At 40.8% G+C, this 23666-nt stretch overlaps 1 protein-coding gene across 3 annotated transcripts in view; it reads left to right on the top strand.

The window, feature by feature from the left end:
- Positions 1 to 6525: 6525 nt before the first annotated feature.
- The window catches only part of OCLN (occludin), a 33455-nt gene continuing 16314 nt past the window's right edge, over positions 6526 to 23666 (top strand). Inside the window, exons 1-5 of one of the 3 annotated variants that reach the window (XM_048504593.1) lie at positions 6526 to 6766; positions 10579 to 10638; positions 13053 to 13746; positions 15715 to 15873; positions 23484 to 23623. In XM_048504593.1, coding sequence (XP_048360550.1) covers positions 10589 to 10638; positions 13053 to 13746; positions 15715 to 15873; positions 23484 to 23623 — 1043 coding nt within the window. In that variant the 5' untranslated portion in view covers positions 6526 to 6766; positions 10579 to 10588. Of the gene's footprint in view, positions 6767 to 8281; positions 8413 to 10578; positions 10639 to 13052; positions 13747 to 15714; positions 15874 to 23483; positions 23624 to 23666 lie in introns of those variants that run through there. The other 2 variants (XM_048504591.1, XM_048504592.1) reach the window with 2 other exon arrangements.

Below are 23666 nucleotides of genomic sequence, written 5' to 3'. Positions count from 1 at the left end.
GCTCCAGTCTAACATTGGCCTTTTGTGCACTTACTGGTTGTGGTGCAGCAGTTTATTTGGCCAGGTGGTTTTCCTGCAGTATTCTGTTTGCAGGGCAAATCTCCTGTTGTGAAGCATCCCAGCCATGCTGATCCAATAAGCCATTTTGCTTGTTTACTTTTTATTTCTATGCAACCTCCCTCTGGAGAGGTTGCCTGCCACCTTTTTTTTTGGGGGGGGGGGGAGTGTCGCCTTGGATCTATCAATAATGCAATAGAACATGTCAATTTAGACCAATAATGCAATAGACTATTTCAATGTAATGGGTCTATTGCTCTACAGCAGCACAAAAATTAAAAAGCAAAACAAAACAGCCCTTTCGATCCTGGCCAGAAGAGCTGTTGTGCAGGCAGGAGAATGCAGGGAAGATCTGGAAAACCCAAAGGAAATGTAATGCACCCTAATCCCCTTTGCCTTCCCTGTAAAGGGACGGAAATATCACACTTTGCCCAGTTTTGGAAATTGTGGAGCTTCTCTGATCTGAGATCACTGAGCCTTCTGAAGTGGCCAAAATGAGTGCATAATCGAGAATCCAGCTTGGAGGAAATGTGCACTTAATGCAAGGCAGCTCACTAATGCATAAATCACCATTGACACCTTTAACAGCTGCTCTGTACTTATCTCTTAAAGGTCTGAGTAAAAAAAAAAGGATGATCCTTTGGAAAATGCCTTTTTTTCCCCAGGGAACATTTGGACACCTCACCACACTTTCTGATTGGCCCAAGATCAAAGTCTGATTAACCCTCCTTGCCAGAATATTCTTGACATTTGGGATGGAAGGGAGAGTTTGTAATCAGAACCCATTTTTGTCAGTTCTATATGAATGATCTGATCTGCCTTTAAGTGTAAGAGTAATCACTACAGATATCTTCTTATTTTAAGCTAGCCAGAAAGTGTGTTTTTATTAATTTCCAATAATTTGTATATCCCACCTGCAGTTTCCCTTATTTTGCTTTTGTGTATTCTTAGCAATAGCATCTTTCTGTAATAACTCCACAGCAATCAGTACCAAAACAGAACAGAACTTTATTAGCTCATAAGCAAGGCCTTATGAGCTAACCAGTCACAACCAGCAACCAACTGGTGAAATGTGAAACTAAAGCAAAGGCTTTTACCTTAAGGGATCAAGTTAAAATAATTATATGACAAAAAAGGGCCATCAACAAATTCACAGCTGCCCATAGCATAACCCTTTCAGTCTGAGAGAAATGTGTTACCCCACCTGTATGCCATCTGATCAATTAATCTACCAAGGATTCTGAAACAAGAAAATTTGCTAGCCTTTCAAGGAATGGGATTTTGCCAAATTCTCTTCTGAAGCAAGAAAGGGATTCCTTCATACATATATACATTCACAAACAGAAATTATCGGACAGATCTGCAGCAGCCTAATTGTATCATGTAAGAAATACTCCAGCTGATGGCAGAAACAATTATTATGTAGCTGGATCCAAGCTTGCTGTGTAGTGTCCATGATGCTCCATTAAAGTTGCACATGTACAGTGGGATCCAAACTCCCCCTATGCCCTCTCCCATTATCTCTCTTATTGCTAAGCAGATGAAATCCATTAAGAATCTAGGATAATTGAACTGGTACTTGGCATTTTCATGGATGCTCTCAGTTATTCAGAAAGTAACAGATCAGTTTTGCGAGAATTAAAACCTCACATGGTTCCAGTAGAAAAAGAAATTACTGGAAAATTAGTTGGACAGAGGAACAAGCAGAGAGTTAAAAGTACAAGCTGTTCAGGATACCCAAAAGTAAAGCACCAACTTTTTTGTAATTCCTGTGTTTTTAACAACCACTGGCATCAAGCAGCATCAGTTTATATTTTGTAGGGAGAAAATGGAGAAATCTTAACTTGCTCACTGCCTTCGCAGTAGCTGCTGTTAAAGAGCAGGAAAATGTGGCATTCCGGCAGATAATGGACCTTTGAAGCCAGAGGACACAAAGTTGTGTTCAAATCTGGATCTTTCATATTTAAGAGAAAAATTGTGACACGTGTCACAACTACTGAACAAGTGTCAGTGTATGAAAATGGGGAAAAAAGGTTCTGATTTGCTCTGTATTTTTATAGTACCTTGAGCTGCAGTATCCTGCAAGTGTTGTTTTTAGCAGTAAACACCCCGCCGCCCCCGCCCCAGCTGCTGTTAAAATGGCAGGGGTTGGTAGAAAGAAAACTGGGAAACTTACATCTACATCTAGACAAGGACCCATGTTATTCAAACATTAATAATTTAATGTAAACAACTAGATAAACAGAAATTGCATCTGATACTAAATGTTGCCAAGAATATTGTCTCAGTATTGTCAAAATCAGTGAACCAGCTTACTACGAAAGAAGAATGTTTTTATCCCTGTATTTTGCTTTGTTTTTCTGTGCTCAGTATGAGGTAAGTGCAGTCTAAACAAAAGTGCTGGCTCCTTCCCCAACATACTTCTATTTGAATTAGATGTTTTGATTTTGAAATTCTACTTGGCTGCACGTACACTTAAATAGAATACCAGTGCAATCCAGAACAGAGTACTCCAGTCTAAGCCGATTTAAGTCAATGGACTTCGACTGAAGTACCAGTAACTTTATTTTGGATTGCACTGGAAGCATTTTATAATGAATAGATGCATGTATGTAGTACTGTATCACCGCTGTTTGAACCCATTAAAAAAAAGATTTCACAGCTCTGTGTACCTTTTGAATGTGCTCTGTGTACCTTTTGAGGTGCACCTTTTAACTACGTAAGTGCCTATTTTATTTTAAATTCATTTATATTACATTTTGAACATAACATTAAAACACAAACATTAAGACACAAAGTAGAGGAACAGACACATGGTTACAAGTTTAATATGTGAAAACAAGGAAGACAATATTGAGATGTTATCCGACTTTTTCTAATGTTCAAGAATGTAATATTTGTAATTTCTTGTAGTTTTAAAATATCTGTTAAAATGTTTTTAAAACTTTTAACACTAATTTTTATTCTAGTGCTTCTTAGTGAGCAGTCCTAGACAGATCTCATCAGAATTGTTCTTGGAAAAATTCAGGGCAAAATCCGAAGAAAAACTGACTGCAGAACTGGATTCCCAGAACCCTGTGCTGCTGGTTTAAGCAAGTCAGTTGTTTTGAAGCTGTGAATTTAAAGGCCCTTTTGGTTTTGTGTTTAAGGACTTAACCTGTTGGTTATACTTTTTATAGTTTTACTTTAAATTTTGGTTTTAGTGTGGTGTTATAAATAATCTAATGAATGTATTGTCGAAGGCTTTCACGGCCGGAATCACTTGGGTGCTGTGTGGTTTCCGGGCTGTATGGCCGTGTTCTAGCAGCATTCTCTCCTGATGTTTCGCCTGCATCTGTGGCTGGCATCTTCAGAGGATCATCTTAATCCTCTGAAGATGCCAGCCACAGATGCAGGCAAAACGTCAGGAGAGAATGCTGCTAGAACACGGCCATACAGCCCGGAAACCACACAGCACCCAAAATCTAATGAATATATTTATACGTAATGGTGGGGTACAAATATATAAATAAAATTAAATTTTCATTTTAATTATCACCTTCATTACCCACTGTCTGCCACTGCATGTGTATCAATTATTAACAAAATATTCTGGATTATTTCCTAATGGCACCTATTTATCCATTACAGTACAATCTATTCTATTTGACATGTTTCGGTCTTTAGCACAGTTATCATAAGAACCATTCTAAAAATGTAAGCATTTGGACTACCTCAGTTAAAGTGGTAGATAAAATCTTGGTGTAAAAATTGCTATTTGGGTTCAGTTTAGCCCTCTGCACCCATTCATTGAAGTGACTGACTCATCAACACACTGTTAGCTCCATGGTCACAAAAGAATTTTGATATTCATTGGTGTTTTCTAAAGGTGGAAGATATTCAATCTATTCATTACATAGGAGCATTTTAACTGATAATTATATCTAAACACTTCCGCTCCTTCTATCTCTTCTCAATCTCATTGATAATTATGTCAATCTTCTGTCAAGTTTATCATGTCAGCAATCCATCCACACCCTTGGCTTGTGCTGTCACGTGAGAAGTGACCCACAAAGAACAAGTTTTGTTGGTGTGCTAAAATCAGGAAGCTAGCCTTGCAGTCTGGTTTGATCCTACACTGCTCCCTGTCAACTTTGTGGGAGGCCCACACAGGCAAATAATTTACTGGATTGTATCCTATCACTCTGCCCAGCCAAATGTGGAAGTATCCTTTGGTGGCTCTTCTGCTAGGAAGGCTACTTGGGCCAGAAAGCTCCACGCTTCAGTGGTAAGGTTTTCACTAACCTTTGCCAAATGGGTACTGAGTAGGGATGCATCCCTGGAAGCTGGGCAGGGCAAGGAGTGGAAATGATGTAGCAGGCTACCACAATCTGTCCAAAACCCAGATACGATGTAAGGGTGTTCGGTAATGCTCTGGTCATTCCCCAAATTCCAAAACAAGTATTTTGGGGATAACCAGGGTGTGCTTATGTCATATCCTGGCTTTCAGCTGAACATGTGATGTAATTTCTGCCCCCAAACTTTCCCCCCACCCTTCTAGAGACTAACAATAGGTACATATGATATGGCTTACTCCCATGGACTACTGCATAAGTGACTTGTAGTTCTATCCTCAGCAAAGTTACACCAATTAAACCCTACTGATTAAAAAGGATGCAATTGTGCTTAGGATGCACCTCTGTTTCAAGGCCCTGTACAGCATAAATATGGCTGAGTTAATGTCTATGCACAGCTGTCCTAGGTTTGTGCCTGGACCTGTCAATTGGCCTATAGGTAACAGCAACATGTCAGCAATCCATGCAATGATTAATACGTAGCATTATTTCAAGTGGTTGCAAAAAAACCCCTGCACAGCCTCTACACAGGAATGGAAACTAGGAAGAATTTTTCTTTGGCAAATGAGTTACGCCGGACAAGCAAAAAGCAACTTTAGGGAGGGGTGTAGCAGTGCTTACTGTGCTTGCTTAAATGGCGTGTCCTGTCCCTGAGACATTGGGAGACATTAATGTGGTGAGGCAAATCACAACCACATTTGGAAGGTTGTATGGAATTGTAACAGTGTCAGGACAAAAGCATTTTATTCACAAGTCCAAGCGCTTTCAATTAGTTTTCTGAAACATGAGCTGACAGGGTGGCTAGTTGGCAATTGAAACAAAAACCTGGGTGCAGGTTTGACCCGTCAGAAGCCAGACTTGTTTTTGGAGATCATGCAGATGAATCCTGGTGAGCTTTGACTAATCACAGACAAGATCTGGAGGGTTTGGCAGACCAGTGGACGGATCCTAGTAGTGCGAGGATCAATGGAAAATACTTCATTCTCCTGGTTTATTCAACAGAGCACCTTATACTAAGCTGGCAGTCAAAACAATTGATGATGATTAACAATTTCAGATGCCAAGGCGGAGGCCAGTCAGGAGTAATAGAAGACTCTCTGCACATGTTCTGAGATGCTGCCTTCTCTGATAATGTTATGTGTTCCATAGGGGTGTCAGCTTCCAGGTGGGACCTGGGGATTCCCTGGAATTACAACTCATCTCCAGAAAACTGATGCTTTGGAGGCTGTAATCTAGGGCACTGTACTCCCTCAGAGGTCCCCAGACTCCACCCCCAAACCTCCAGAAGTTTCCTAACCTGAATCTGGCTACCCTACCCCACATCTCCTGCCAGTGGCTGGGGAGACCTGGCAATCCTAGATGTTTGTGGTAGGGAATAATTGAGAGTTCATGCCCTGATTCAAATCCATGTTCTGCTTTTCAACTCATATTTTAGGACAGAAGTGTTGTTTCATTAACATTTAGTATTAACATTCATTATATTAATATGTTTTTTTAATAGCAGTGTAAATATGCATTTTTATATTGAAGAAAGATGCCCTCATTCAGGAAATTCAAAGTTGTAGAGAACCGACTGAAAAAATCCAGTGGGGAAAACATCACCCCTGTCCCCCCACATGGATTCTTGACTTGAAGAACATCTCATCCTTCCAGAAGGATAGTCAGCCATGTCAGTCTACAGCACGTAAGGGAAAACAAAAACCCAGCAGTAGCTTCCAGAAACAAAAGTTACCCAAGTGTTCGTGAGTCAGAGCGGTTCGCGATTAGATGCTTGAAGAGTAAACTCGTAGGTTGTCCCACCGATGTACACCTGCTTGAAAAGCGCCCTGACTCGGTGGAAAAAGCTTTGAGGCTCGACGGTGCCTGCGTTATTTTGGAAAAAATAAATTATCTACCGTCCTTGTTTACAGTTGCATTGAACTGGTGAAGCGTGGCCAGAGCCAGCGGGGCTCTCCGGCTCCTCCAAACAGGTCCTTGCCGCTTTAAGCGCGCGCTCTCGCCCTGGGGAAAGGGCCAGTACAACCAGTTTGCTCCCTCCGGGCGAGTTTCAGGTGAGCGGGTCACACAGGCGGAGAGGCAGCGAGAGGGAGTGCCCCGCTGGGGTCCACCCAGGCCTGGGGCTGGCGGGAGGCGCGCTGCATTCACTGGAGGGGCGCGCGTTGCGCCTCCCACTCCTCCGCGCATTCCAAGCTCCCATGGACAGCCTGGGTGGGTCTGGGCGCACAGTCGCCTCTCCCACCCCCTCCTCTCCCCCAGGTATGCGAGCGAGGCAGTGCGCATGCCCTCTGCCTGGGTGTGGCGTGTGCGCCTTGGCGAGGGCAGTTCTTTAAGAGCGACTGAGGAGGTTGGGAGAGAACTCTCGCACCTGTCGAAAGGTAGGTTTCGTCGCGAGGGAGACTTCCCGGGCTGGCTTCCCTTCCCTTCCCTTCGCGATGCCCAAGCCCAGTCGGGCTGCCTGCGGGTTGCGTTTCAGCCGCTTAAGTTTCAAGCTGGTTGAAACGAATTTGTTTAGTTATTATTCTCGGAGGCGGGTTGTAATTGAGTGCCGTCGCGCGTGGTCCGCTGGCCGGACGAAGGAAGGAAGGAAGCAACTCTTTTTGGCTTCCATATATCCCGAGTGAATCGGTATTGGACGAGGTTTGACTTGCTTTTGAAACAACTATTCCTCGAACTCTGATTTATCTTAAACAATTAGAAGAGTTTTCAATTAGAAGTGTTTTCAGCGTCGATGGCCTGGATTTGCTGACTGCTAAATCCAACGCAAATGGGGAGCCCGTTCTTTAGTAAATAATTGGGCTTTTCTCATTCGGTTTCTTTTGATAATTTTGGAAAATGTTTTTCTCTCTCTCTTTGGGTTGTGATCTTTGAGAGACTGGTTGTAACCAGAGCTCTGCTTCTGGTTACTGATCTGAGAGGATCTTTAGTATCTGGTGGATAAGCGGTAGTCTTTAGTACTTGAAGATTTTAGAAAAAAGTGCCAGCCTCCTGTAAAATTGTTCTGCCACTATGTCACTTTGTCTGATATTACTTTACAAGCACACATTTTAGTGTCGCTTACCCAAGGATGCAGTTGCTTAAGCTGCATTAATCAATAGGAAGCAACCAGTGGTGGGATTCATCAGGTTCGCACCACTTCAGCAGAACCGGTTGTTAAAATGGTGCTTGTAAACAACCAGTTGTTAAATTATTTGAATCCCACCACTGGAAGCAACTGACTGTGGTGGGTTTTCCGGGCTGTTTGGCCTTCGACAATACAACTGACTATATTTACAGTCTCTAGAATGCTTCTGTCTTGATCTGTGAGTAGCCTCCTTCTCTGCTCCAGTCAGTGGTGGTGGTAGTTTACCCCTCTCCCTACACACTGCTGTCCTTGGAAGACATAATTCCCCTTACGTCTTTGGTGCCTCAAATCTATGTATCTCTATAGGGCTTCCTTCAAGATTACTTTCTCTCACACAAATTTGGTCCCCATTTTGCTTGCCTTGCAAAAGGCATTTAGAAATTCTGGCCGAATTCTTATTTCAAGGAGTAGTGCTAGCCGCCATAATATTCTGTGGATCACTTCATTTCTGTGGATCACTTCATTTATAGAATCAGGCCTGGTTCCAACCCAATACATCAATGATGAGGAAAAGGCCTTTACAAGAGATCTCTGATTGAGACACTGTGATTATGAGCTGTCTTTGAGTCACTTGGTTTTTTTCATCTGTTTTTAGTATTAATGACCCTTTTTATGCTAAGACTTTTATGTTAAGGATCCTAATTCAGTGTTGAAAACCATTTGAGAACTTAATGGTTCTGATTGCTGAGTACAGTGATTCAGAACTTCTAGTGTGTTGGAGGAGTCCTGCAGGTACTATATGTTGTAAATTATACAGTAGAAAGCTGTAGAAGACTGGAAGTTTGCCTTAAGGGCCAAGAATGGCTGAGATTGGAAAGGAGATCCTAGAAGCAAGGTTTCCTCAAAGTCTGGGAACAAGTTTTATCAGTAGACCTGCTATAGAACTAAACAATAGCATAGGTAAGCATGGCCTGGTCAAATGCATGAACGCATAGGTAAGCGTGGCCTGGTAGAATGCATTGAAACCACAGCTACTGTGAATGGTGTGATGCAACTACATTTTTTTCTCTCTGATTGTTCATTTTAATCTTTGTATTGCAAGACTATCGCAAATATGTTTCAATTAACAATATGAGTTTTGTTCAAGGGGTTACTTGTCACCATATTCATGTTCAGCAAATTACTAAAAGAGCAACTTTGTTTAGAATACAGGGGTTGCAATTAGTTTGTATATTTTAGCTGCCTATAATGGACAGTCAGATCCTCAGAACCTGATGTTAGCATGCTGTTGGGATTACTGGCTGCAGAAAGAGAATATGTGACAGACAACTACAACAAGGTGTAGAAAACAATTGTACTGGAGCTCACAGTAACCCCTCTGCAAGCCACCAATTTTGGAGTAATATGTTGCTGATACTCCCATGACAATCAGACTAAGAAAGCCAACACACAACAAGGGAGTAAACAGAGGGCATGACTGGCATCAGCTTATCCCAAGGTGGGGCAGCTGTTAATACCCAGGGCTTCTTACAGAGGCATTGTGGTGTATCCATGTGCCTTTCCTGGTGCCCCTTCACCCCCCCCCCTTTCTGCAAGCATTCTACTTCTCATGCTACCAAACTTACTCACCTGTTGCCGTTTTCCTAGTGACAGTGGGCATCTTCCCACCCTCAGTTGCCAGTCCTTTTAGTGGTGAGAGAAAAATGGGGAGGGACAGTTTTTACTTTAGAGATAGGGAAATTCCTAGAATGGTGGTAATAACTCTGTGGCTCATGAAGACCTGTGTTTGCAGTTACCAATGAAAACAGCCATGTTTATTGCCATCATCTGGCATGCACCCTACCCCTCAGAAATGTTCTTAGCTTTCCTGTTCCTCCAGTGGTGGCTGTTTCAAGAAGCGATCGACTTGCCATTCACAAGCTGTGTCAGGCAAGGACCTTCCCCACTCTCCTGAAATATAGATTTCGATTACCAAAGCACCTCCTCCCCACGAGGTCATAAAGAGATAGTCTCATGCCAAGTGCTCTATCTTAATTATGAGCATCTTGGCTGGGGTTTATATAGTGCTTTGGAGGGCTGTGGTTGGCTGCAGGCATGGTAAACTAGGCTGTCAGAAAGCAATTAGGATGGCACTTCAGTTTACCTCACAAATATCACGACTATCACAACTGCTGGAACACAACTGGTCATCCTGTTACCTTTAACAGTTCCAAATTATCCCAGTATATGAATATATAAAATCGTTTGAGAAGATCCTTACAAAGGCCTAAAATAGGTTTACAACATATGAGATTCAGGAGTTGCTTGTGTATGTGTGCAGTCATTGTACTTTTGAGTTCACACCTGTATGAATGCTAAAATTGTATATGTTTAAAAAGTGGAAATTTGGGAGTCCTTCAATTCTGTTGAGTGATGACAAAGAGAAGGAGAAAAATTTTCTAATGCAAAACAATACTGCACAAAATTAGTGCATTTGGGAATATTTGTGGAACATGAGTAACCCCTGATTTATGTGCCCAGAAGAATGCATACACAGATCTGTTGTCTCAATTAGAATGGGTGCCTCACAGGGGAGGGGTATGCCTCACGTTGCTTCTGCTGCCTTGTCTTTTAAAAAAGGCTGAATTAGGTTGAAGGAGTATGAGACCAGGTTGGTTTCAATAGTTTTACAAGAAAGCTTATCATGGAAATCTTTAGGGTGAGATTTTGGTACATACTTAATTTAGTGAGCTCTCTATAAAGTACAAAGAAGTGATCTTTTATCTTCAGTGTCTCTGATAATACAGGGCTCTGTAGTCCAATGTCTCTAATCAGGCTAAGAGTTCACAATATGGTTTTTTAAACTAGATTTTTCAATTGGTATATAAATACTGATGTTTACTTATTAGATCAGAGACTAAGTAATATTTTATGACATTTATTACAGAATAATATTTTGTTGATGCATCTGATAAATTGAGCTGTGACTCAAAGATTCTGCTAAAATACATTTTGTTAGTTTTGAAGTTGCCACTGGCCTCTTGGTCTGTTTTGCTGAAGCAAACTAACATGGCTATGCTTATGGAACTAATGGTTATTATTTTTATTTTTCATCATAGACATAAATCTTTCCATTTAATGTTTCAGAGCTTCCGCTATGTCGTCCAGACCTTTTGAAAGTCCGCCGCCTTATCGACCCGACGAATTGTAAATATCTACTTTTCTTTTTTTCTTGTTAGTTCAAACTATTGCAGATAAGTTGTGCACACTGTTAGAGATATGAATTTGTGCAGCTTTGCCAACAGTATAAATTGTATGGATATCTCTGCTGTTATTTTGCTGGATACACAAAAACAAAACCACGTTGAGGCTGGCAAATCAATTGGGAAACACTTCCTCATAAAGAACATGCATTTTAATTATACCATACACTGATCAAAATCTTAAGCAACATACCATCTATATCAAATGGGAGAGCAACATATTGCACGTATAGTAATGCACAAATACAAAACTGTGTTGAGGCAGGCAAATCAATTGGGAAACATTTCCTCATAAAGAACATGCATTTTAATTATACCATATGAGGAAATGTTTCCCAATTGATTTGCTAGCCTCAACACAGTTTTGTATTTGTGCATTACTATACGTGCAATGTGTTGCTCTCCCATTTGATATAGATAGCATGTTGCTTAAACCACCCGTTCTTAAATGTGGACTTGTTTGCTGATTGCAAAGAAGATATATCCTTCTGGATCTACAAACACATAGTATTCATGGTGGATACAGGCATCCTTCAGAGCAAGAAGCCTTCTTTTGATAGAACGTACCTTTTCTGATAGAGTGGCTTCTTGCACCAGGAGAAGACTTTGAAATTAGTGGACCTTTGGAACCAGTCCTCTGTATTTGGTATAGATGATTTGGTCTTTGAGATTCAAGGCACAGTGATGTTGATTATTTTGCTCCACTATTTAGCGCTTCCGAGGGTCAGCTTCTCCTTTGCTTTTGGAAGACATGCATTGCTTCTGTCTTTTTCTGTGACCTATTCTGTGGTGTTCCCACCTCCTAGAACATCTGGACGGTCTTGTCTTTGATACTCTCTGTGAAATATTGATAAGCATGAAGGAAGCTGCAAAGCTTATTATCTTAAAACTGTTTTCTCAAGGATATTCGCGTATGCTGAAATACTATCCTTAGGGTTGGAGCTAAGGTTTTTGTTCTGCTAATGGTGGAGTCATCCTTTTATAGAAGGAGTCTGTCCTCCATTGCAAGAAGCCTTGCCCTGGCAGAAAAAGCATGTTCTGTGTGTCCAGAAATGCCCCGCTGTTAGGAGAATTGAAACTTTGGATCCATCCCAATAAATTTTGTGTTATTCCTTTGAATAGTATTTGTGCTCTTCATTTTTAAAATGCAACACCTTGCCAAAAGATTGAAGGTTAGGATATAATATGCATTTTTTAAAATGAATTGTCTTGTAAGAACTTCTGGAATGACTGCAAGATTTAGCATCACACAATGAGGTCCATGGGGAAATATGTATGTACTTATGAAGGCACAGTTGTGTAGCTTTCCCTTTTAAAATTCATTACAGTAGTGGTGGGAAGTCTTTGTCTCTGTGCTATGCATTCAAAGGGAAAATCACTTTTATTTCTTGTTCTAGAGATGCCTTGATGTGAAATCTGTTTACCTCAAGAGATAAATTTCTCCCTTGTTGTTTATACACACATGCGTACCTTGCATTTTAGCTAGATAGCTTTCCAAAGCATTTTACAATTCAGAGTAAAGGAAGAGTCCATCATTGCCCTTCTGTTGTGTATCTAAATCAACCTGATAGATGCCTTATGCATTTAATCAAGTGAGCTCTGACTAGCAAAACTTTATGAAGGAATAAAATTTGTTGGCCTTTAAGATGCCATGAGACTTATGTTTTATTCTGTTGCTACAGTCCAACGTGTCTGCCCATCTGGATTTCTTTCAAGAAAAGGCTGTTGTATACACTGACTTTCCCCTTGGGTCCTATCAGAGGCAAGGAAGCTTTAGGGTCACTAAGATAACTGATGTGTACATCAAGACTCCGGCCAACCCAGCTAGTATTGTAACTAGTGCTGATCTTTCAGTTCCTTGCTGTATGTTGATGTTAACCAGTGATTCACGAGGTTCGCATGTTGATGTTAACCTGGGATTCACCAGGTTCGCATTACTTCGGCAGAACCGGTTGTTAAAATGGTGCTTGTGTACAACCAGTTGTTAAATTATTTGAATCCCATCACAGGAACCAGTTGTTAAATTATTTGAACCCCACCACTGATGTTAACATTCACATACCATAAATCAGGTAGATTTGAATTCAGTGCACCTTAGAGACCCCTTCGCCAGAGCTTTGATTCCTAACAGCTCGTACCCTGAAAACCTTTTCGGTCTGTACAGTGCTACTGGATTCGAATCTAGCTCTTCTACTTCAGACTAACACAGCTACCTGCTGAAACTAAATATAGATTTCATAGCAAATTTTAAAGCATTGTTTTTGAAAGAATCTACAGAAATGACCTTTGTATTTTATGATAATTCCATAAGAGGTGAACAGCTGTTCGTAGCTGATGGTAATGCTTTTGTCTTTGTAGCAAACCTTCACAATATGCACCAAGTAATAATACATACGGTGGTGAATTCCATTCCCAGCCCATGTTCTCCCAGCCAGCATATTCCTACTATCCAGAAGAAGAAGTGCAACGCTTCTACAAATGGACGTCCCCTCCGGGAATCATCAAGATCATGTCAATTCTCATAATAGTGATGTGTGTTGGTGTCTTTGCTTGTGTTGCTTCCACACTAGCTTGGGACCTAGACATGTATGGAAGTTCTCTGGGGACTGGTATGGCATATCCTAGCTACGGAGGATCTGGTTTTGGAGGTGGCTATGGTTATGCCTATGGAAGTTATGGTTATGGAGGCAGTGCTTATGGCCTTGGAGGAAATTATATCGAACCTCGGGCAGCAAAAGGCTTTATACTTGCAATGTCAGCTATCTGCTTTATTGCTGGACTGGTGGTTTTTGTCACAAGTGTTACCAAGAATAGTATAGCCAAGTCAACGAAGTATTATCTCATAATCATCATAGGAAGTGCTGTCTTGCTGTTCTTGATGTTCATTGCTACCATAGTATATGTCATGGCAGTCAACCCAACTGCACAAGCTTCAGGATCGATGTTCTACAATCAAATTTATGCCCTGTGTAGCCAATATTATGCTCCTACAAGTGCTGCACTCTTTGTGAATCAATATTTGTATCACTATTGTGTGGTGGAACCTCAGGAGGTATGTATACACTTTACTTAATTGTTGAAGCTTTTCCGAAAGTGAAACCTCTAGTTGGGGCGAAATGTTGGGGAACTGCGTCTGGGGCACATATGCGCCCGACGCCCCTACCCTGTCCCAGAACGCCCCACCCCCAGAGTGCCCTTTTCACACCCCCACAGGGGCGCGTGCTCGATGCATTGCGCCCCCCTGTTCCCTTGGCGCTACGCTACTGATTCTAGTTGTATTTGAACCCTGGATTGGCTACTGTCAGATAACTATCCTAGAAAACTAAAGCTATTATTGTAACCAAACAATTATTTGGCTGACATCTTCTAGTAGCCCTTTTAAAGCTTTTGCAGCACTCTCCTATTTGACTGGAAAAATGAACAAGATGGAGAGGTCTTGAATTTCACTTCCATGAGTTGTACTCTAGAAAATTATCACCATTTTTAGATATATTAAATTATGAGATGGAAACTTGTACTTAAAAAGAGCAGATGGCTGGATCTCTTTACCAATCAGAATTCTTCTGCTCCCATTTGTCTGGTCTAATTAACCTTCTATTTGAGCTTCTAAAATGCTTCCTATGAAGAAGCTGGATTCCCAGTACTTCTAGCTTTTGTGTTAGGTGCTTGTCAGTTACAATCATAGAGATTGAAGAGACCCCAAGGACCATCAAGCCCAGCCCCCCAGATCTTTCCCTGAATAACCTGATTTATCTGTTATGGACATTGACTGAATTACTTGCACTGAATTAACTTGGCCATATCTTAAAACTATATCTGGGGTAGGGCTTAATGGATAAGTCTTAATGGTAAGACTGACACAGTTGTTGTAAAAGTCCGGGAATCCTGTAAAAATGCTAAACTACTGTAACTATGTTTTGGTGACTCCAAGTGCCTACTCTTTGAACAAGTTAAGGGTGAAGCATAGGAAGCCATGCTTAAATTCTCTGTGAGCTTTAACAGGCACACATATTCTCTTCCCATTTTAAGCATATTTATTCATAAATAAGTCTCATTTGCCTTTTATATTACTGTGCCATCTGAAGCTATTAACACCTTTATAAGTCTATTAACTTAAAAGGCTGTAGATCTGCTTAACTTTGCATTGTAAATTGCCTAAGAATTTGGGACATTTGTCTTGGAAGGGGGAAATTTGCCAAGGAGAATGTGATGAAAATGGCCCCTTTATTGGTTCTGCTCTTTAAATGATGTGCAACATAGGTCTGAAATAGACTGGCCTTGTCTGTAGGACTATTTCAGTGATCAAAGGAAAGGAACTAAGCAAGCAAGACATCTGTAGTTACATAGGTACTGGCTTTCCTGGAGATGTTTCAGGACTATTTTTAAATTGCTGTTTGCACTGATAAACTTCTTTCAGAGTAAGCAAAGTTCAAAAATCTCATTGTTTTCTGAATGGTCTACAGGTGTTGACTTTTGCCAGTAAAACATATGTAAGTTGCCGTAGGGTGCCTTATTTTCTGAAGTAGTTGAGTTCAGTTAATGGCTAATTGACACTGGGAGTTAAATACAGTTGCTTAATTATTAGGAGAACAACTCATGCTCAGCTTTTAATGTGTTATCTCTCTCAGCACTTGATTTCTTGAAATTCAAACTGACAAGTTTTGGGATGACTTGAGGAAATTGTCTATGCTGGAGACATTTATACCTGTACTGAGGTGCTGGTTGAAGCCTACAGTACTTTGTATATAAATACTTTATGAATTTAAAAAAATTAAATAAAGATCTAGTGGCCCCTTAATCTTTTCAACAATTTTGTGAAGCATTACTGTTAGTGAGAACTGCATCTAGGAGGCAGCTAGCAAAGCTACTGTGGCTGAAATAAGATCTCAGTTCTAATTCTTGAGATACATTCATTGCCTTCTCTTGTATTTTTAGTTTAGAGTAAACCTATTTAAGAATATTATCTGTGTCTTGGTGAATTTAAAATGGAGTAAAACATTAGTATCTGTTCTTTTCCTAGGCTATCGCAATTGTCTTAGGATTCCTGATTGTTGTAGCTTTAATCATAATAATATTCTTTGCGGTGAAGACACGGAATAAGATAAGAACCCATGGTAAAATAAATATCCTATGGGATCATACAAAAGATTATGAAGAAGCTCCCAATGTAGAAGAATGGGTGAGTTAATTTGTTTTTGGAACCTTTGCCATATGTTGTGGTATAATTAATCTGTAATTTCTACAAAATTGGACTTTTTCTTTGGTACAGATCCTGTGTAATGCTTGAAAACAAGGACGTGGGTAAGGGGGGGGGTTCTCGGGTTCAAACCCTCCCACTCATGTCCGAAGCTCCGCCCACCTGTTTGTGGGTTTTTAAAACATTTTTAGTGTTTTTTTAGTTTTTGGCCTGCAGGGGGCGCACTGTTTCAGCGCATTAGGCAGCAATCTCAAACTTCTCTCTGTGGGGATTGTTCTGAGGGACTTCTCTCTGATGATATCTACCTCCAGTTTGGTGAGAGTTTCAGGTTCAGGGTCCTGAAAGGTTATGGACTCACAAAGGGGGTGCCCCCATCCACCATTGTTTCCAATGGGAGCTAATAGAAGATGGGGGCTACACATTTGAGGGTCCATAACTTTGGACCACCTGAACCAAACTTCACCAAATCTGGGTGGTATCATTAGGAGAGTCTCCTAAAGATACCCTACAATTTTGGTGCTGCTAGCTTAACAATTGCACCCTGACTGCAGGCACCCCCCAAAATTCCCCAGATTCTCCTTTTAAATCCACCCCCTTCGGCATGGTTTTAAAGGGAGAATCTGAGGTCTTCAGTTTAGAAGAAGAAGAAGAGTTTGGATTTATATCCCCCCTTTCTCTCCTGTAGAAGACTCAAAGGAGCTTACAATCTCCTTGCCCTTCCTCCCTTACAGCTGAGCCAGGGGTGGGGCTTGTGGAGGCGTGGCCATGCCCTAGGGGTGGGTGGGGATGTGGCCCCAACCCCGAATCCCCCCATAAAAAAATCTATACCTACGTCCCTGCTTGAAAACCACTTCCTTCAGAGTATCTGTTGATGTAGAATTTGTTGGGGTAACTGATTCTAGGAGCCAGGGCAGGTGCACTTGTTATGGCTTGTATTGCATCATGTTTTTGGTAAATAGGTTGTCATAGTTGAGTTTCAATTTGCTCTCCAAGAAAGCAAGATCAGATGGTCACCATGAGCATTGCAGTCTAGGCAGAGATAGAGAGAGAGAAGCTCTAGCTATAGGGAGAGCATCTGAATGAATTATCCCTTATGTTGCTGTTTGTGAAACTTAAAATACTTTGGGGGATTTATTTTTAGTTTTCACATTCCAATCTTAAGCAATTTCTTTTGAGGTAACTGTGCTAATGTAAAGATGAGCATTTACAAATCTTGCCCTCAAGTAAAAAGCTGCCTACCTTATTTAAGCTGAAGATGCCTGTTTAACTACCTAACTTCAATATCTGTTTATGTTTTTGTGACCTTGTGTAGTGTATACATAGTATCCAATATACACTGGACTTTTAAAATGATTCTCATGTGATGTTAGCTGTTTTGACCTTTATCTGATGGCTTGGCATAAAGAGACTCTTGACTACTTCATACAGTGCTTTAGACGATATGAGGTAAATGTTTCGGTGAGACAGTTTCGGGGCGTGTTCATTGCTGGCTAATGAAATTGTTTACTCATGTTTCACTCAGGTAGGAAAGGAGCAAGTCAGGGCCTCTTGTTCAAACAAACAAAAAATCCTGGTGAAGAAACTGTATCAGTGGCTGTTTGGTTATGCCTCAGTGGCTGTCCTGAAGTATGCACCTGGTGTAGAAACATATCTAACTTTTGATGCCTATGCTGGCTTTAAGTGAGGAAACGCATTTGTTAATTCTTTGAGAGACATTTCTGCTGTTTACACTACAGAGAGTTTGTAATTTTCATATGATCTGTGTTTTTATTCTTACATCTTAGAGTACTTTCAGGTGTACTCAAAGTAAACCCATTGTAACTTATAAAGATATATCCATATGCAGCCTTGAAAGAGCCAATTTAAAGAGTACTTGCTAAGCTCAGCTTGTTACAACATGTGGACGATTAAAGTAATTTTTGAGTCAGGCTGAGGGCAGAGGATTTATGTTGCTTTCTGAATGTCCTTGAAACTGCCTGTATCAACTCTTCCTACAGACTGTAATAAAGAGTTATTTTTGCTGAATCATATATTGCACAGTAGTCAGGTTAGGGAGATGAGGTTTATTACATGGTGTACGGAATAGACCTAAAAGTGTTATTTGCCAAGACAGCTTGCACCTCCAAGAATGAAGAATGAACAAAAAAGGAATAACATTTGTCATTATAACAAGCTTTAGTTTAACCTCAGTTTGGTATAGACCAGCGATGGTGAACCTTTTCGAGACCGAGTGCCCAAATTGCAACTCAAAACCCACTTATTTATTGCAAAGTGCCAACATGGTAATTTAACCTGAATACTGAGGTTTTTGTTTAGAAAAAACGGTTGGCTTCAAGGTGTGCATTACTCAGGAGTAAGTTTGGTGGTAGTCAATGGCTTTGCTTTGAAGCAACCGTGCAACTCTTCCAATGGGTGAATCACGACCCTAGGAGGGTTTACTCAGAAGCAAGCCCCATTTCCAGTAACCGAGCTTACTCTCAGGTAAAGGATCACACTTTAGTTTAACAGTGCTTAACAGGGTTACCTACACTACTTCCCCAAAACTAGGTCTTAGGTTTAATGCTAATAATCGAGCCCAGCGACTCAGGCCAGCCTAGATGTGTGTGTGTGTGAGAGGGCACTCTGTTCGTGCGTGCCCACAGAGAGGGCTCTGACTGCCACGGGTGCCAGAGGTTCGCCATCACTGGTATAGACTCTAGCACACAGAGATTGATTGAATACACTGTGTATTCTAATCTGGGGGTTAAATCTGTCTGTAGACTATTGGCTTCTACAGAGGAAATAAACTCCTGTTCACTAATGTGCTTTCATTAAGACAACATTGAACAGGAGCTCAAGGAAGGTGGGATGTGTTAATTCAAGCTCTATGCACTACAGGGAGGGGAGGTGGACGAGCATGTGGTTCACACAAGCATAGGAGCAAATCATGTTACTGCTCAGTCATAATCTAATGGCAGCATCTGATTCTAAATGCAGTCTTGTTAATACATTTACTTAGCCCTAAGTATTCACCACGTATTTTTGCCCATGGGGAAGCTTTTCAGTGTGTCTAATTGGATGAAAATGCCAGACCTGTGCGTGAACCAGCCTATTTTTTTTTTGCTTTAGGAAGCGCCCACAGTCTTAACTATCCAGAATAGTTTGTACAATACACTTACTTAGCCCTAAGTATTCACCATATATTTTTGCCTGTAGTGAAGCTCCTCCATTATATGCCAGCACTCCAAAAATCCTACTCTGAGACAAACTTCACATTTTGTGAATGTTTATCTATTTTATTTATTATTCATTTATACATATCTTTCTCACTAATGGAGAACCAGCGAGGCATACATTGTTCTTCTCCATTTTATCCAAGGTTACCCAGCAAAGCAGGCATTCGAAGTTTTCCAAGATCCTAGCCCAACACTAGCTGCTATACACACATGTGGTAAAGTTATGCAGGTTCCTGACACAGGGGAAATCTACTGCTTTTTTAGCTTAAATTAATTTGTAGAACACAAGTTTAGTGTATTCAGGCAAGCGATAGCTGTCAGGACTTAAAGCTAGCAAGAAAGAAGAAAGAGAGCAAAAAAAAGAGAAAGGGGTGTGGTGAGGCTGACAAGAATATGACTGAGAAAACAAGTTAATACTGTGCTTTATTCAGTTTTGTTAACTAATTGGAATCTGCAAAATAAGAGCAAAGTAGTTCATTCTGCTGGAAAAATTGAGATGGAAAGTTGTGGCACCTCGAAACTCCAGCATTGTGTAGTGGTTAAGGCAGGTGGATTCTAATCTGGAGAACCGGGTTTGATTCCCCACTCCTCCCCCTGAGTGGCTGAGGCTTATCTGGTGAACCAGATGTGTTTCTGCACTCCTACATTCCTGCTGGGTGACCTTGGGCTAGTCACAGTTCTTCAGAACTCTCTCAGCCCCACCTACCTCACAAGGTGTCTGTTGTGGGGAGAAGAAGGGAAAGAAGCTTGTAAGTCACCATGAGTCTCCTTACAGGAAAGAAAGGTGGGGTATACATCCAAACTCCTCCCCCTTTTTTTCTTCTTTGGGGACAGTGCAATTGCATCCCCCTTTTCCCTTCACTCTTTCAACATCTCTCACTACACACACAGCCCTTTCCCATTACCTGATGCCTAGGTCAGTGTTAGCACAGGAGGAAATGGAGGTGTACAGCATTCTTGCATTCAGATTTTAAAAATTCATATTCTTTATCAGATCCTAAAGAATGGAACGGTATCTTCCTTTAACACTATCCAGTTAATCTGGCATGGTGATAGGCAGTAGATTCACACAGACAAAATAAAGTACTTTATACAATAATACACCATCATAAGATGGCATCTAAATTAGGCTGCTTTCAAAATACAAATTCAAGAATTACACCAGTTGCTGGCAAAATGGTGTAAGAAACCAGGAAGCTGACATAATTATTTTTGAAGTATGCATCAGCCTTTTCTTATGGCACACTAGTGGGCCCCCCCCCCCCCCCCGAGAATGGTGCTGCTTGCATTTTAAGGAATAGTCTGGGTGTCCTCTTTTCAGGCTGTCTTCAACTTAGCATTATTGTCTTTCCCAGTGAGTCTTGTCTTCTCATAATGTGATCACAGTATGATAACCGTAGTTTGGTTATCTGAATTTCTAGGAAGAATCCAGGCTTTATTTGTTCTGCAACCCACTTATTTACTTTTTTGGTAGTCCACAGAATCCATAAAACTGCCACCCAAGGCCATATTTCAAATGAATTACCTTTCTTCCTGTCAGCATTTGCATTGTCCAACTTCCACATCCATACATAGCAATTGGGAATATTTGGCATGAATTATCTTGATGTTGGTTGCCTGTGACGGATCCTTATGCTTAAGAAACTTTTCTAGCTCATTCACTGCTGCCCTTTCCAATCTTTATCTTCCTTTTGGTTGAAGACTAAGAACATAAGAACATAAGAACAAGCCAGCTGGATCAGACCAGAGTCCATCTAGTCCAGCTCTCTGCTACTCGCAGTGGCCCACCAGGTGCCTTTGGGAGTTCACATGTAGGATGTGAAAGCAATGGCCTTCTGTGGCTGTTGCTCCCGAGCACCTGGACTGTTAAGGCATTTGCAATCTCAGATCAAAGAGGATCAAGATTGGTAGCCATAAATCGACTTCTCCTCCATAAATTCTACTTCCAAGCCCCTTTTAAAGCTATCCAGGTTAGTGGCCATCACCACCTCCTGTGGCAGCATATTCCAAACACCAATCACACGTTGCGTGAAGAAGTGTTTCCTTTTATTAGTTCTAATTCTTCCCCCCAGCATTTTCAATGAATGCCCCCTGGTTCTAGTATTGTGACTGAACCAAGGAATAGAAAATCTTTTAACAATTTCAATTTCTTCAGCCTAGAAGTTACATAATTCCTCAATCGTTGCTTGGTATTTTTATTTTTTATTTAGATTTTTATACCACCCCATCCCCAAGAGGCTCCGGATGGGTCGGTATAATACTGATTATATGGTATCTGATGCAGTGAGTTTATCACAAAAGCTCACACTGGGATATTAATTGTTAATATTGATGGTGCTACTGGGTTCCTATTTTATGTTGCTGCCACATACTAACACAACTAACCCTCTGGAATTAGTCAAGCTGCTGGAGGCCTAAAAGTGACATGCTTTATTGTACCGTGTTTCCCCGAATATAAGACAGTGTCTTATATTAATTTTTGCTCCCAAAGCTGCGCTACGTCTTATTTTCAGGGGATGTCTTATTTTTCTATGTTCTGTTCGTCGGGCATACTTCCAAACAAAAACTTTGCTATGTCTTACTTTCGGGGGATGCCTTATATTTTGCACTTCAGCAAAACCTCTACTATGTCTGATTTTTTGAGGATGTCTTATATTCGGGGAAACAGGGTAGTATCAGTTTCCGTTGCTGTGTACTGAGAACCTACATTAACAAGTTGCACAAAGATTATGGAGAGATGTAAGCTATCAGCAACTGTATACCTAACATCTGAAGATATTTAAGACACACTAGTGCAACATAAAGTAAACTGTGACAGAATTTTTTAAAAAACTCTTATCCTTTGTCTCCCGTGGAAACTACTTCTGTAAATAATAACGTAAAGCTTGAAAAACCAGTTATGCTTTTCTTTTTTCTTATCTGAGAAGTTTTGCAGGAAGAGACACAATTATGAAGTCAAGGCTATAACCCGTAACACTGAAGATTAGGAGTCATTTGTAAACAAAGCAATCCTTTGTTATGATAGTTATACCAAATTCTTGGATTTTTGATATGGTTCTTCATTTATTTGTACTATGAGCCCAGTTCAAAGCCCTAAACAATTTGGCCCAATCAACTCCTACATATTCCTTTCTAAACATATAGAATGAGGAAGTTCATCTCTGTATCCCACTTGTTAGCTCCTGTTAGTGAAGAGATGGGATTGTTTGTGTGGTTGTGCTTCCCCTGTGGTGTGTATTTACTGGACTGATTTGACTTGTTGTTTTCCTGGCCTTTTGCTGAAAAATAAAACATGATGAAAACATGACTGTGTTTGAGGGCATTTTCATTGACTGATTTGGCTTGTGCTTTAGTTTGTGTAAGCTTTTAATTGGCCAATTATACAGTTGTGATGTCTTTGCTGATGGACCACAGAGTTTGTTTTTATTTCAGTAGTTAAATGCTGTTCAGCTGTTTTTAATTATGCTCAATAGCGTGTGCCCTTTTACGGCAGCAGATGCAGTTAAACACCAGAATGAAATAAACTGTATTTTTTAAAATTAGTGCCTGTTGAGGGGGGCTGGGGGGGAGTAGTCTGAGAGAGTTCTTCCTATCTGGGTACAAGACACGGAATTGATAAATGCAAAAGTTAATTCAATAAGACTTATGATGTGTATCTGGCACATCTTTGGCTGTGACTGCATATGAAGAGGTCTGTGATGGCATTCTGTTCTCAGGCCTCTTCATATGGGGGAAGACTGAGACAAAATGTTGAGAAGAGCCAGTATGCTAAATGTCTAGAGCAGGGGTAGGGAACCTGCGGCTCTCCAGATGTTCAGGAACTACAATTCCCATCAGCCTCTGTCAGCATGGCCAATTGGCCATGCTGGTAGGGGCTGATGGGAATTGTAGTTCCTGAACATCTGGAGAGCCGCAGGTTCCCTACCCCTGGTCTAGAGTGTAGGACTCTTGTTCGAATTACTTACTGAGCTACCATGAACTGGCCATTCTATCTCAGGCTAACCTGACATGCTAGTTCGTGAGGGTAAATGGAGAGGAGAACAATGTATAATGTCTCGAAAACCTTGCAGGAAAGATAAAAATGTACCAAATAAATATTCACTGTGCAAAAATGGTAAATGGTTGCATTCTTGGTATCTATATATCTAATTATTGAAGTATTCCCCTTGCCTGTGGATATCTAAATCAGCAAATATGGGGCACACTGACCCCCAGCAGGGTTTTTTTTTTTGCAGAAAAATCAGGCAGAAAAATCTGCAAAGTTAAACAACTGACCAAGGGGTTTAAATTCCCTGTAACTACCTTTGGAAGCTACTGCCAATTCCTGCCAGCCCAGAAGCTGCTGCTCTTTTTAAAATATTGTTGTCTGTTTTCTAGGTGAAAAATGTAAATGTGGAACCTTCATTACCCATACCTGTAACTGACTACCCCGACAGAGTTGCTAGTTCAATGGCTTACTCAGCTTCTGATAGTCCTGCACATCGTATCTATCCTGAAAGTAATGACAGGTCTACTCTGTAAGTAAATGCTTCCTGTTGTTTTTTCTCTTGGGCTGTATCA

The sequence above is a fragment of the Sphaerodactylus townsendi genome, linkage group LG07 (assembly GCF_021028975.2).
Source record: "Sphaerodactylus townsendi isolate TG3544 linkage group LG07, MPM_Stown_v2.3, whole genome shotgun sequence".
Lineage (NCBI taxonomy): Eukaryota > Metazoa > Chordata > Lepidosauria > Squamata > Sphaerodactylidae > Sphaerodactylus > Sphaerodactylus townsendi.
The sequence above is the reverse complement of the archived record's forward strand: the minus strand, read 5'-3'. Positions and strand labels throughout refer to the sequence as shown.